Source organism: Callithrix jacchus, chromosome X (genome assembly GCF_049354715.1).
Source record: "Callithrix jacchus isolate 240 chromosome X, calJac240_pri, whole genome shotgun sequence".
Classification (NCBI taxonomy): domain Eukaryota; kingdom Metazoa; phylum Chordata; class Mammalia; order Primates; family Cebidae; genus Callithrix; species Callithrix jacchus.
Window position 1 is genome coordinate 68,858,903 of NC_133524.1, and position 14,569 is coordinate 68,873,471.

The following is a 14,569-nucleotide window of genomic DNA, read 5'->3' on the forward strand; positions in this document are numbered from 1 at the left end:
GCTATTTTACATTCGCAGATGTGCAGTTGTTATTTTTTGTATTACAGGAGAGACTCTTGCTTCTCGAGTTGCAGCTTCCCAGCTCACTTGCTTAGGCTGTCTTGAGCTTATTGCTAAAAACAGACAAGAATATGAAGACATAGCTGTGAAGCTGGGAACTGATCTAGAATAGTAAGTAAACTTTTCTGTGAACAAATTATATGATAAAGTAGAGAGAAGGTACCATAAAATAAGTGTAATATAAAATAGATGAACTAGCTTGTATGCCCTCTGGATGGGACCACTTTCTAAACTCTTAGAAATGAAGTGATCAATAGGTTTTACTATGTAAAAAGTAAATGGCTAAATAAAAAATATTCAAGAAAATTTAAAGGCAAACGGGAAAAAAATCTTTGTCTCAGGTATCAAAGTATTAATTGCCTGGCTATATAAAGACTGCAGAACATTTACATTTTAAATCCCTAGTAGGAAAGTAAAAATGGAAATGAATACACACCTCACTGAAGTGGAAATACAAACGGTTAACAAGAAAATGTTTCAGGCTCTGTAGTAGAAATGCTAATGAAAATTATAATGAGGCTGGGCGTGGTGGCTTATGCCTGTAATCCCAGCACTTTGGGAGATGGAGGTGGGCTGATCACTTGAGGTCAGGAGTTCGAGACCAGCCTGACCTAAAAAATTTTTGTATTTTTAGTAGAGACAGGGTTTCACCATGTTGGCCAGGCTGGTTCGAAACCCCATCTCTACTAAAGATACATAAATTAGTTGGGTGTGGTGGCACATACCTCTAGTCGCAGAGCTAGTCCAGAGGCCTAGGCAGGAGAATTGCTTGAACCTGGAAGGCAGAGGTTGTAGTGAGCTGAGATCACGCCATTGCACTCCAGCCTGGGTGACAGAGTGAGACTCTGTCTTAAAAAAAAAATATTAAATTGAGGTGTATCCATTATTTGCCTATACAATAAAAAGATTTTTTATATCAATGAGGGAGCATTGAGGACTAGCCTTTTCATGCATTGGTGAACAAATTGGTACAGCCCTTCCTCAGAGTTTTTAGAGCCTTAAAAGTTATGGTGGCTTATGCCTGTAATCCCAGCACCCTGGGAGGCTGAGGTGGGCGGATCACGAGGTCAAGAGTTCAAGACCAGCCTGGCCAACATGGTGAAACCCTGTCTCTACTAAAAATACAAAAATTAGCTGAGCACAGTGGCTTATTCCTGTAATCCCAGCTACTCAGGAGGCTGAGGCAGGAGAGTTGCTTGAACTGGATACCCGGAGGCGAAGGTTTCAGTGAGCTGAGATCGCGCCACTGCACTCCAGCCTGGGCTACAGAGCGGGACTCCATCTCCAAAAAAAAAAGTTTGATCTTTGACCCTAATACTGTCACTTCTTTACTACAGTCAATGTAAGAAATAAAAAAAGCATAACTTACCTGGCTGAAAATGAGTAGGAATTAGAGAGGTGATGCTTAGATGAGTGAGGATTTATCCATACAATAAACTAGTATTTCTTTCATTCTTGTATTTTGTTTTGAGATAGCATCTCACTTATCTCACTCTGTCACCTAGGCTGGAATGCAGTGATGTGATCTTAGCTTACTGCAGCCTTGATGTCCTGGGCTCAGGCGATCTTCCCACCTCAGCCACCTGAGTAGCAGGGACTATAGGTGTATGCCACCATGCTCCATGCCTGGCTAATTTTTAAATTTTTTTGTAGAGACGAGGTCTTGGTATGTTGCCTAGGCTGGATATTTCTTAAATGAGGTTTTTATTTCGGTATAATGGGTGATGTTTTTTTCTTTGTGTTTTTCTGTGAAGTAGCATATTACATAGAAATTAAAGAAGCATATTTTTTGAGTCAGACTACCTGAGTGAACCCAAGCTTTCCTGCTTATGAGCTTTGTGACTTTGGGGAAATAAATCTCACTCAGTGTTGTGCCTTGGTTTCTTCTACAAAATGGAGCATAATGCTAGTACCTACTTTGCAGAGATGTTGTGAGAATTAAAAAAGGCATTCCATGTAAAGTGCTTAGAATAGTTACTGGTGCCTGGTAAGCATTTGGCAGATATTAGCTACTTACTATTTTCAGAATTTTCTCCATAGAACGTCACATACATCTAAGAAAAGTGAGAAATTTGAGCCCAGGCATTAAAAACAATTAATACTGATGTCTATTAGCCCAGAAATAACTATAGTAAAAAATGTAGTGCATTTTATTTTCAGACAGGATCTCACTCTGTCACTCAGGCTGGAGTGCAGTGGCATGATCATGGCTCACTGCAACCTCTGCCTCCTGGGATCAAGTGATCCTCCCACCTCAGCCTTACTAGTATCTGGGACTACAGACACATGCCACCATGCCTGGCTTTTAAAAATTTTTGTTTTTTGTAGAGATAAGGTCTCATCAGTGTTGGCCAGGCTGGTCTCAAACTCTTGGGTTCAAGCAGTCTACTTGCCTTGGCCTCCCAAAGGGGTGGGATTACAGGCACATGAGCCACTGGACCCAGCCTGTAGTGCATTTAAAATTTTTTATTAGACTCGGCCAGGCCTGGTGGCTCAAGCCTGTAATTCCAGCACTTTGGGAGGCTGAGGAGGGCGGATCACAAGGTAAAGAGATTGAGACCATCCTGGCCAACATGGTGAAACCCCGTCTCTACTAAAAATACAGAAATTAGCTGGGCGTGGTGGTGTGCACCTGTAGTTCTGGCTACTTGGGAGGCTGAGGCAGGAGAATCTCTTTAACCTGGGAGGTGGAAGTTGCAGTGAGCCGAAATAGCGCCACTGCACTTCAGCCTGACGACAGAGCGAGACTTTGTCTCAAAAAAAAAAGTTTTCTTTATTAGACTCTTTGGAACTTGGTTTGGTTCATACGATACTTTCCCCCAACATTTTTGTTATGAAAATTTTTAATTTTATAATAAACACATCTATACCTACTGCTTAGAATCTACCATTAGTATTTTACTATTTTTGCTTTATTACTTATCTGTTCATCCATTTATTCTCTTTATGTATCTGCTAATCCATCTTATTTGACATTTTGAAATAAATTGCAGACGTCAGTACACTTCTTTTTAAATACTTAAGAATGGCTGTCATTAACTGGAGTTCAGTATACATGCATTTTTTTGAGACGGGATCTCCCTCTGTTGCCTAGGCTGGAATGCAGTGATGTGATCTCTGCTCACTGCAGCCTCCACCTCCCAGGCTCAAGCAATTTTTCCACCTCGACCTCCTGAGTAGCTGGAACTATAGGCAGCAGCCACCACACCCCACTAAGTTTTGTATTTTTAGTAGAGGCAGGGTTTCGACAGATTGCCCAGGCTGGTCTTGAACACCTGACCTCAAGTGATCTACCTGCTTCAGTCTCCCAAAGTGTTGAGATTACAGGCATGAGCCACCCTGCCTGGCCATTTTTTTCTTTTGAGGCAGAATTTATATACAGTGAAATACACAAATCTTACTATTCAGTGAGCTTTGAAAAATACCTTTGTAACCCAAACTCCTATGAAGACATAGAACACTATCACTTCTGAGAGTTTCTTCATGCCCCATTTCAGTCTGTCTTTCTCACCAACCCCCAGAGACGACCACTGTTCTGAAGGTTTTTTTTTTCCCCTTCCATAAATTAGTTTGCTTTTCTAGAGTTTTATCCAAATGGAACTCTGTCAGTATGCACTCTAAAGCCTTCTTTCAGCAAGTTTATTTCTTTTGATTGCTGAGTAGTATTTCACTGTATGGATGTACTACAGTTTGTTTTCCTATTGACACATAGAACTTAAAAAAAGTAGAGTACATAGGTCTTTCTCTTTGGAGAGTAGCATTAATATGGACATGGTTGTATTGAGACCAACACATGTGTACAACCATTTTACTACTACTCTTACAACAAACATTAAAACAAGGTTGGGCATGGTGGCTCATGCCTATAAACTCAGTGCTTTGAGAGGCTGGGGCGGGAGGATTGCTTGAGCCCAGGAGTTCGAGACCAGCCTGGACAACATGGTGAGACCACCCCATCTTTACAAAAACGACAAAAATAGCTGAGTGTGGTGGTGCATGCCTATAGGCTCAGCTTTTCAGGAGGCTGAGGCAGGATGATTGTTTGAGCCAGGAGGTTGAGGCTGCAGTGAGCCATCACCGTTTCATTGTACTCCAGCCTGGGCAACAGAGTGAAACTATTTCAAAATTAAAAAGAAAATAAATTAAAAAATTAATAGATTTAAAAGTGTTATTGTTAGGTCAGAGGGTTATGAACATTTAAGGTTAATACATACATTGCTAAATTGATTACCAAAAGGTAAGCAGTTTATGTTCTGACAGTACATAGGAATAGTCATGTGCCATTGTCAATTCTTACTTTAAAGGTAGAAATGAGACGAAATGGAGAAGGCGTTGTATCCCTTGGATATACTTGTTTAGAAAAGAACTGAGTTTTTTCAGAGTACATGGAGGTGAGCTCATTTCAGTGTTAGCATTATGTAAGCTGTGACCCTTCCCATTTTCAGCATTGAGACAGCAGGAAGCCAGTCAGGAAATGAGATAGTGTAAAGTTTGGTCATGCATTTTTTGCCACAAAGGGGACTAGGTATTTATAGGGTGTGGTTCTGAGTTTCCGCTCTGATTGGTAAACTCTTTTTTTATTACCCAGCCTGAAGAAAATTCGTGGCAAAGTGTGGAAGCAAAGAATATCTAGCCCTCTGTTCAACACCAAACAATACACAATGGAACTAGAGCGGCTCTATCTACAGATGTGGGAGCATTATGCAGCTGGCAACAAACCTGACCACATGATTAAGCCTGTTGAAGTCACTGAGTCAGCGTAAAGAAAGACTGCACAGGAGAATTACCCCTATACCTGAGCCTCAGCCTTCTGGGGGAAAGGGAACTAGATAACATACTTCTTACTTGTCTGTACAGTACCTTGTTGCAGATGGGTGATATATAATGGTAATAGAATAGCACAGCCAGACTTGCTTCCTGCATGATAGGGAGAGACACAAGAGATAAGAGATGGGAAACTGCTGTTGTTCCACAAGGAATCTCCGTAGAATTTTGCAGCAACCAGATGATGCATAGGTCTGGAAAGTCTGATCTCCCTTGGTCTTCCATGGGATGGTTAGTGTGGAGGGGAGATATAGATTATCCAGCCGCTTTGCAATTCCATGGATTGATTCAATCTTCTGGATGAATTTTTTTCTTTATATTTTGGGTATTGGAACTTTTAAAAATGTTTGGTTTCAGGTATTTTTATTCATGTGAAGTGTATATGATTCTCTTGAGATAAGGTTTTAAGCTAAAATATTACTCCCTGTTTTAGTTTCTGAACTCTGACAGATCGACAGGGACTTTGCTGGTGTAGTCTTTTTATAGGTTTTATAAACCACTTGAGCCTATATCAGTCGTTTTAGTGTCTGACCTAATGTTTGGAGCTATCAGTGCTTTGTTGATTTAGATGATGACTCAAGATATTTTCTGGTCCATTTCCCATTTCCTTCTCTTCCCTGACCCCCACACCCCTACCCTTAAAATTTCTCCTGTAACTCAGCTAACAAAATCAAGTCTGATTCAAAACATCCTAGGGTGTTTCTCTTAAACACACCATCTGGTGCCAAATGAAGACTTTTAGGAGTGATTACTAATTATGAAGGTTACAGTTCTGGTACTGTCATTGATAATAATATAGATTTTTTTTTTTTGACTAATTTTGACCTATTTCACCAGTGTTTTACCCTTGACTGCCCCTTCTATGCTGCTTCCAAAAGTGATAGTGTGTGTTAAGATTTTTACCTTCCTTTCTAAATTTTTTTTTTAAGTGAGTCCTGTTCTTCCTATTTCTTTCAGCAGAAATGAAATCCCAGGTAAGTATAAGTATTCAAATCAGTAAGTCACAATTATCTCTGGTGCATTAAATAACTTTCATCAAGAAACAGGTTATAGGTAAAATCTCTGAAGGACCATCTGTGTATTCAAGTAACTATTTTTTAGAACTTGTAGGGTATTCTATAATAACTGTCTTCTGGACTTGGTCTTGAAGTCTGTACAGATTCAGCCTCAATAGTAGCAAACTGCACTGGTACTTGGTTTGGAGTACAAATTAGACTTACAGTCCTCCTGGAACTTGAGTTTTTGACATTAAAATCATAGGAATAATATTATGGGATCTTAACAAAGGGTTAAGGGTTTGAGGTTTAAACAGGCCAACATATGAATATATGTTTTGTTTTGCTGTTCTGCACTTATGCTATCCAGTCGCAGATAATTTTTTGTCTGCTAGTAGTACTCTAGATTATGTCTTTCCAAAGTGCTGAAGCTGTGCACCTATTCTGTAGTTGCAGCTGATGCCTGAATGTATCCTAGCTGACAAATTATTGATTAGTAAGAACTTGAATTTCTGAAAGATTCTTACTGTTAACCAAATTTTGAGCAAGGAGTCTTGAAGGTAATTCTGAACCAGAATTACATGTTAATAAACAATGTACCTTTTAACAATGTAAATCGCAGAATATCAGTGAAGGGATTTCTTAATTTATTTTTTACCTGATGATTGAAATATCAAAGGTTGCCAGCATGGTTGCAGATAAACTAATGTTTGAAATTCACCGAATTACTTAATGTGGAATAATAGGATAATATACTTCCAGTGCCCTCAAGGCTGTGACTTTACGGCCATTTTACATAGCACATCATTCCTCCTATAGGGATGAACTTTTTCCTGGCACGAAAAGTAACCGCTCTGGTTGAAGCTTTGCTTATTGTAACAGGCTTTTATTTCCAGGTAACATGTCTGTGGAAGACTTAATTCTGATTAGAGATATAGATATTACTGGAAACTAATTGTTTTTTTTCCTATTGTACTCTGCTTTATCAAAGAAGTAAAACATTTAAATCGCGCTACAGAAATTAAGATGTTGTCTTGCGATCCTTGAACAATAAATGAATGATTTCCCCTTAATATGGCTGATGTATTTTGTCTCCTGTTATATTGAGTGTTACCGAAGAATAGGGTCATCCAGTGATGAAACCTGTATTTGAACAGCTCCCAACAGTATTAAAGGACCAAATTTCCCTTCTTTAGCTATGATATTAGGAATTGTTTTCTCAGCCAGGTCTGGTGGAGGGTAGGGTTAGTTTATGATCCATTAAGAAGACAAAGCAGCCGGGTATGGTGGCTCACACCTGTAACCCCAGTACTTTGGGAGGCCATGGCAGGTGGATCACTTGAGGTCAGGAGTTCAAGATCAGCCTGGCTAACATGGTGAAACCCCATCTCTACCGAAAATACAAAAAATTAGCCGGGCATGGTGGCGCATACTTGTAATTCTAGCTACTCAGGAGGCTGAGACAGGAGAACCGCTTGAAACCCGGGAGGTGAAGGTTGCAGTGAGCCGACATTGTGCCACTGCACTCCAGCCTAGGCAACAGAGTGAGACTTCATCTCAAAAAAGGAAAAGAGAAAGGCTGTGATCACCAACGCACCCATTCATGCTTGTTCCTCTTTTGCTTATGACCTCTCTGCTTTTATTTATACTTGTTGTTTCAGTCTTCATGTGGACCATTCTTTTCTTGGCTCTTTGGGGGCAAAATTATTTTCCTTCTTGCTGTGTATAGTGGTCAAACTCTGCCACGAGCGTGAAGAAGGAAGATACCAGTGCATGAGGGGTCAGAACACACTGTTTGCCAGTTTTCTCAGAGATATAAGTGAGAGGGACAATGTTTTTCGGTAGCATTTTGCATAATTCCCAACTTCTGTTGGTTGTACCCTTAAAGCCCTAATGTGGATTGGTGTTTGTTTCCTAAAAGATTACTATGGGAAGAAAGGTGTCCAGTAGCCTACTCAAAAGTTTTTACTCCTATCCGCTTCTGTTGAAGAATCTGCATTATTTCCAGTCTACTTTAGCTCCTCCTGCCTTCAGTCTAAAGGAGTTGCTTGCACACCTGGAGTAAATGTGTGTAATTTCTGAACTGCCCGTTTTAAGATTTGATTCTAATCCTAACTCACTCTTACTTGACCAATATGCCTCTCAATTATAGCTAACATTTTGGTTCTTTGCCCAAACCTCTGAGGTACATTATGTAATCCCTATTTTTATAAAGAGGCTTGTAGAGGTTAATTTGCAACTTTATTGTAAAGAGAGTAATAAGCCCCCTTCACCCAATTCCCTATCAACTGAGAAAGTGACTGTATTTAGGTAGGCAATCCAGTGCTTAAGAGCAAGCTTTGGAACTGGAGTTAGAGTTTGAATCTCAGCTCTGCCACTTTTTTCTTTCTTTTTTTTTTTGAGACAGTTTCGCCGTGTCACCCAGGCTGGAGTGCAATGGCACAATCTCGGCTTACTGCAACCTTCGCCTCCTGGGTTCAAGCTATTCTCCTGCCTCAGCCTCTTGAGTAGCTGAGATTACAGGTGCGCACCACCACGCCTGGCTAATGTTTTGTATCTTTAGTAGAGACGGAGTTTCTCCATGTTGGTCAGGCTGGTCTTTAACTCCTGACCTTGTGATCCGCCCACTTTGGCCTCCCAAAGTGCTGGGATTACAGGCGTGAGCCACCATGCCCTGCCACCTCTGCCACTTTCTAGCTGTGTGACCTCAGTGAAATGAGAGCGCTAAGAATTGCCTACTTTTTAAAATGTCGTAAGAATTAAATAATAAAACACTTGGAACAACGCCTAGCACAAAATAATATCAAATGCAGGGACATTTTCTTTGTATTCTATTAGCCAAAGGGTTACATTATAAAATGTACGGATGTTCGCTGGAGAAACTGGTACAATCTAGAAAGCGCTGCTTCCCTCCATTTGTTTTTCTTGGTGTGTATGGAGTGAGTGCCAAAAAGTCTCAAGTAACCAACCCTTTTTTATCTCCAGGGTTCAGAGGGTTCTGGAAGTAAACACCACAGTTCACCGTTGCCAGGCTGTGTTGAGTTGCTGCCTTGGTCTTATCTAGGGGTCTAGGCCTTCTCCACAACGCCCGCCCTGGCTCCTGCTCCCTTTGCCCTTCCCGCCTGCACCCCACTCCCCGCCGCCACGCCCCACCCCATGCTTGGATAACAGACTTACAGGTCTGGATAATTAAAGCAGAGGACAAGGCTAGCTTATTCGATAGGATGAAACTTGGTTAGGAAGGATTTGACATGGCTTCTCCTCATCGCTCAGAAGGTTATTAGGGACTTTTAATCACAGAATTGGCCTCGGGTGCCCACACTCTGTATCAAAATGGCACTTCGGGACAAATAACATCCGTGAGAGGGGGAAGTGATAGACCTGATTCTGGAAGGATTACGGCTAGGCGCCAAGTTGCAAAGTTGAAATTTGCCTCGTGACCACACTGTGATAGGTGGGTACGGGGGAGCGCGGGCGGGTACACGTCACTTCTTACCGCCCCCTAGGTCTGGGCACTATAAAAGGGCCTGCACCTCACGTTCGTCGCAGTTGCTCGGGATTTTTGCACACCACGGAAGCTGGAGGTGAGCTGTGCTGGCCACGCCAGAGGCTGCAACAGCTGGTAGGTGACCGACTGGTCGGACTGAGACGGGTGCTGAAGCGGTCCAGAAGCTAGTCCTAATTGAGCAACTTAATTAAAATGAGGACCACAGGACCACTGTATTCCTTGGACTGTGATTTTCCGTGGACCTTGGTATTTGGCCTGTGGACCAAAAGAAATGTTTTGCCTGTTTCCATATACAAAGGCCTTTGGAAGAAATTTATTCTGTTTATATTTATTTCTGTTAAATTTATAGTGACTTATTCTGTTTCGGAGACCATGGGAATGGCGGAGGCAGAGACCTTGGTGGGGCTATCTTGGTGTGCGAGTGGAGATGACACGGGGGAGCTGAGGTTGGGGGGGATAGTCTAGGCCCTAGCGGTGGGTGGAAGAATCACTGGCAGCTTGCGGTGGGAGTAGGGGAAGGAAGCCTGGGGTTGGAATAGGTGTGCAGAGTGTAGGACTGAGCAGTGGAAGATCCGGTGGAATGAGATGGGAGTAGGGGAAGTGGCACCGTGGGGAGAAGTGGAGGCGCTAGTGGCGGCATTGGGAAAAGTGGGGGTGCTAGTGGCAGCAGTGGGGGAGGTGGGGACGCCGGTGGTGGTGTAGGAGCATGCGGTGATGCCAGTGGCAGTGTTGAGAGAAGTGGGGGTGCCGGTGGTGGCATAGGAGCAGATGGTGGTGCCAGTGGTGGATGGGGAGAAGTGGGGGCACCAGTGGCGGCGTGGGGGAGAAGTGGGGGCGTGGGGAGAAGTGGGGGCATCGGTATCAGTGTTGGGGGAAGTGGGGGTGCTGGTGGTGGTGTGGGAGCACGTGGTGGCAGCAATGGCGGCATGAGAAATGAGGTTGCCAGTAGCAGCATTGGGGGAGGTGGTATAGCTGATGGCGGCATAGGAGCACGTGGTGGCAGCAATGGCGGCATGGGGAGAGGTGGGGGGGCCAGTGGCGGCATTGGGGGAGGTGTCTGTGCTGATGGCGGCATGGGAGCATGTGGTAGCAGCAATGGCAGTGTGGGAAGGGGGGGCGCGAGTGGCGGCATTGGGGGAGGTGGTGGAGCTGATGGTGGCATGGGAGCACACGGTGGCACCAATGGCAGCGTGGGGAGAAGTGTGGGGGTCACCACGCCATTGGCGGCATTGGAGGTGGTGGAGCTGATGTCGGCATGGGAGGATGTGGTGGCAGCAATGGCTGCGTGGGGAGAGGTGGGGGGGCCAGTGGCGGCATTGGGGGAGGTGTCTGCGAGGCATGGGAGCATGTGGTGGCAGCAATGGCAGCCTGGGGAGAAGTTGGGGGGGCAGTGGCATTGGGGGAGGTGGTGGAGCCGATGGTGGCATGGGAGCATGTGGTGGCAGCAATGGCAGTGTGGGGAGAAGTGGGGGGGGTGCTACGCCATTGGCAGCATTGGGGGAGGTGGTGGAGCTGATGGTGGCATGGGAGCACGTGGTGGTGGCAATGGTGGTGCGGGGAGAAGTTTTTGGGGCGCCGGTGGCGGCATTGGGGGAGGTGGTGACACTGGTGGCGGCATGGGAGCACATGGCAGCAATGGCGGTGTGGGGAGAAGTGGGGGGCTGGTCGGCATAGGGGGAGGTGGTGGCACTGGTGGCGTAGGAGGTTTGGCGGCCCTAGTGGAGGCGTGGGGAGAAGTGGGGGTGCCTGTGGCCACATTGGGGGAAGTTGGGGTTCCAGTGGCTGTGTAGGAGTATGTGGTGGTTTCGGTAGTAGAGTAGGAGCACATGGTGGCGGTGGAAGTGGAATAGGAGCACGTGGTGAAGCGGCCATGTTGTGGCGGAGAAAGAAAATGCGGCAGCAGAAGGGCGCAGGAACACGCGGCGGCGGAAGCTGCGGCGGCGGTGGAAGCGGAAATGTGGCGGCGGCGGAAGTGGAAATATGGCAGCGGCAGCAGCAGCGTCGTAGGAGCATGTGGTGTTGCTGGTGGGCGTGGGGAGAAGTGGGGACCCGGTGGCAGCACTGGGGGTGCCAGTGGCGGTTTAGGAGCAGATGGGGACACCAGTGGTAGTGTTGGGGGAGGTGGAGGGGCCAGTGGCAGCCATGGGGGTGGAGGGAGCAAGTGGTTGTGGGTAGGGGTGTGTGAGGCGGGGGTCGAGGTCTGAGTGTTGGTGGGAGACCAGAAGTTGGATACAGGTGTGGGGGCAGTGGAAGACTGGTTGGAAGCTGTTGAAGGTGGCTGGAGGTGGTTGGAGGTGCAAGTGTCGGGGAAGGGTGGTGGGGGTTGAGGCCTGATTGGTGGAAGACTAGATGAGCATGGTGGGGGTACGGTCCAGACCTGATAGGAGGTGGAGGGAGTCGGGGAGGGGTCAAGGCCTGATTGGTGGAAGATTGGCTGGAGGCAGGAATCTTCCTGCGGAGGGCCTGGCTGGGTTCTGGTAAGACCAGTGAGAAGCCAGAGTGGTGGGAGTGAGGGGGCGGTAGAGGTTGTATAGAAGGGTGAGGGGTGGTGGTAGCCTGGTCTGGGTAAGACTGACCGAGTCGGGAGTAAGGAGGTGTGGGGGAAGGCGGGAGCAGTTGATACCTGGTAGGTGGCAGACTTCCTTGGGGCAGGAGTAAGGGGACTGAAGGTGTAGGGAGGTGGAAGGTCAGTGGGATGTGGGTGTGGTGGAAGCCTGATAGGTGGAAGCCAGGCTGGCAAGTTGAGGTGGGAGTGGAGGGCGGCGGGAAGGGATTGGGGTGGTTAAGGCCTGAGTGGGAAAGGTTTGCAACAAAACAAATTTAAATGCTTATTATTTTGCAGAGCAAAGTTTCGGCTTTAAATTAGGGTGGGGAAGACGCGCAAAGATAACTGCAGATTGTAGAGATGTGTCTGGTTTTGAGTTCTGGTTTTCTTAAAGTATATCTTTGTCTGTCCTACAGACATGGACCGGTATAAAGAAGAGCTGCGCTGCTTGGACGACCCGATGGAGGACCAGGATTGGTGAGATTGGAAAGTTCTGTTTTCTTTTAGTTTAGTCTTACCGTATTGGCAAAACAGCTTTCTCGAGAAGTATGTTTATTTCCTTTAGTGTCTGTGGAACATATAACTTGGTTTGTCATAAAATGAGAATTGTAAAGAAGGATTTTACAATCTGGGAGTCCAGCCTCCTGTGAAATTGATGAATCCGCTGTATAACTTCTCTGCTGGTGTCCAGGAAATGACATCTGAGGCAACAGTGCATCTTGAATATATGTGGTTTCTAGAAAGTTCTTCATTCTGGTGCAGTTCAAATCTGTAGTTCCACGCCAGTGTCGGTAGTGCTGCCCTCTAGAGGTACACAAATTATTTTTCCTCTCCATGATAACACAAGATGTTTTTGTTTTTAATTTTTTTATCGAGATGCACCCTGAACCACGAAAGGTTCAGAGAGCTTCCAACATGCGGTATCTGTGTGTATGTGTGAGACAGGGTCTGCTCTGTCGCCCAGCTTAGAGTGCAGTGGTGTGATCAGGAGCTATTTTAAGATAGCTGCCTAAGTTTTTTCTCTTCTGGAACGCTACCCTGTTTTCCTCCCTCACAGATACGCATGTAAGAGTGTAATATGGGAGAAGGTACAAATCAACAGAAAGTCTGGAAATAGACCTAAGTACATACGAAAATTTACTAAAGAAAAACAACATTTCAAATCAATGGGGAAAATATGGATTGGTCAACAAACCATTTGAGGATAATTGGCAAACCATTTGGAAAAAATAAGACTTGGGTTTTTGCCTTACTAGTTCTTATGCCAGTATAAATTTCACATGGATCAAATATTTTATTTTTTATTTATTTTTATTTATTTATTTATTTATTTATTTATTTTTTGCCAATCAGTGTGGGCTTGTAAGGTTGCTCAGGTTAGCCTTGAACTCATGACCTTGCCTTTGCAAGTGCCATGACATCCGGCGGGAGCCACTTTGGACCCCGGATCAAATATTTTAAAATAAAAAATGAAACCATTAAAATGTTAGAAACATAGATGTATTTTGTTTCCAATAGTTTTGGAGTAGAAAGGTTTAAGTTTGGTATTAAACAAAATATAAATATGGAGAATAAACTGGAAAAATATTTGTATTACATATATAAAGGGCCATTGAACAAAGGGCTTTTATAAATGAGTAATTTAGAAAAAGGTGAACAAACACATGGAACATGACAAAGAATATTAGAAGGTAGCTATCAAGGAAACAAAATACAAATGGCCTTCAGACATTAAAATTTATTCAGCTTTGCCCCGGCTCGGCGGCTCAGGCCCGTAATCCCAGCACTTTGGGAGGCAGAGGCGGGTGGATCGCTTGAGTCCAGGAGTTTGAGACCAGCCTGGGCAACATAGTGAAACTCTGCCTCTACAAAAAATAAAAAAAATGAGCTGGGCATGGTGGCTACACCTGTAGTCCCCCCTACTCAAGAGGCCAAGGTGGGAAGCTGCAGTTAGCCAAGAGCGTACCACTGCATTCCAGCCTTGGCAACCCGACTGGAGACTCTGTCTCAAAAAAAAAAAAAAAAAAAAAAGCTGGGCGCGGTGGCTCACACCTGTAATCCCAGCACTTTGGGAGGCTGAGGCAGGCAGATCACAAGGTCAGGAGATAGAGACTGAGACCATCCGGGCTACACAGTGAAACCTGGTCTCTACTAAAAATATACAGGCTAGGGGGGTTCAAACCTGTAGTCCCAGAACTTTGGGAGGCTGAAGTGGGTGGATCTTGAGGTCAGGAGTTAAGAACAATCTGGCCAAAATGATGAAACCCCATCTCTACTAAAATTACAAAAATTAACTGGGCGTGGTGGCGGGTGCCTGTAATCCCAGCTACTTAGGAGGCTGAGGCAGAGAATTGCTTGAATCCAGGAGGTGGAAGTTGCAGTGAACCGAGATTGCGCCATTGTACTATATAGCCTGGGTGACAGAGGGAGACTCCATCTCAAAAAAAAAAAATCAGCTTTTAATTATATTGCTTCTCATTAAACAAATAATTTTAATTATATTGCTTCTCATTAAATAAATGATAAATCTTATTTTCTTGTTCTCCCACTTGGAAAAGTAAAGAAATGATAAATTTAAAAATGAGATTTCATTTTTTATAAATTTGCAAAACGTTTGATGATTCCCAGCGTTGGCAA

At 44.6% G+C, this 14,569-nt stretch overlaps 2 protein-coding genes across 6 annotated transcripts in view; both read left to right on the plus strand.

The window, feature by feature from the left end:
- The window catches only part of OGT (O-linked N-acetylglucosamine (GlcNAc) transferase), a 43,367-nt gene extending 36,415 nt beyond the window's left edge, over nucleotides 1-6,952 (plus strand). For both annotated transcript variants that reach the window (XM_002762977.5, XM_002762978.6), the window contains exons 21-22: nucleotides 48-171; nucleotides 4,649-6,952. In XM_002762977.5, coding sequence (XP_002763023.1) covers nucleotides 48-171; nucleotides 4,649-4,823 — 299 coding nt within the window. In that variant the 3' untranslated portion in view covers nucleotides 4,824-6,952. The remainder of the gene's footprint in view (nucleotides 1-47; nucleotides 172-4,648) is intronic.
- A 2,472-nt stretch (nucleotides 6,953-9,424) lies between these two features.
- The window catches only part of GCNA (germ cell nuclear acidic peptidase), a 39,026-nt gene continuing 33,881 nt past the window's right edge, over nucleotides 9,425-14,569 (plus strand). For 2 of the 4 annotated variants that reach the window (XM_035288492.3, XM_078364207.1), the window contains exons 1-2: nucleotides 9,425-9,501; nucleotides 12,349-12,409. In XM_035288492.3, the coding sequence (XP_035144383.1) occupies nucleotides 12,351-12,409 (59 nt within the window). In that variant the 5' untranslated portion in view covers nucleotides 9,425-9,501; nucleotides 12,349-12,350. Of the gene's footprint in view, nucleotides 9,502-11,332; nucleotides 11,413-12,348; nucleotides 12,410-14,569 lie in introns of those variants that run through there. The other 2 variants (XM_035288489.3, XM_035288491.3) reach the window with 1 other exon arrangement.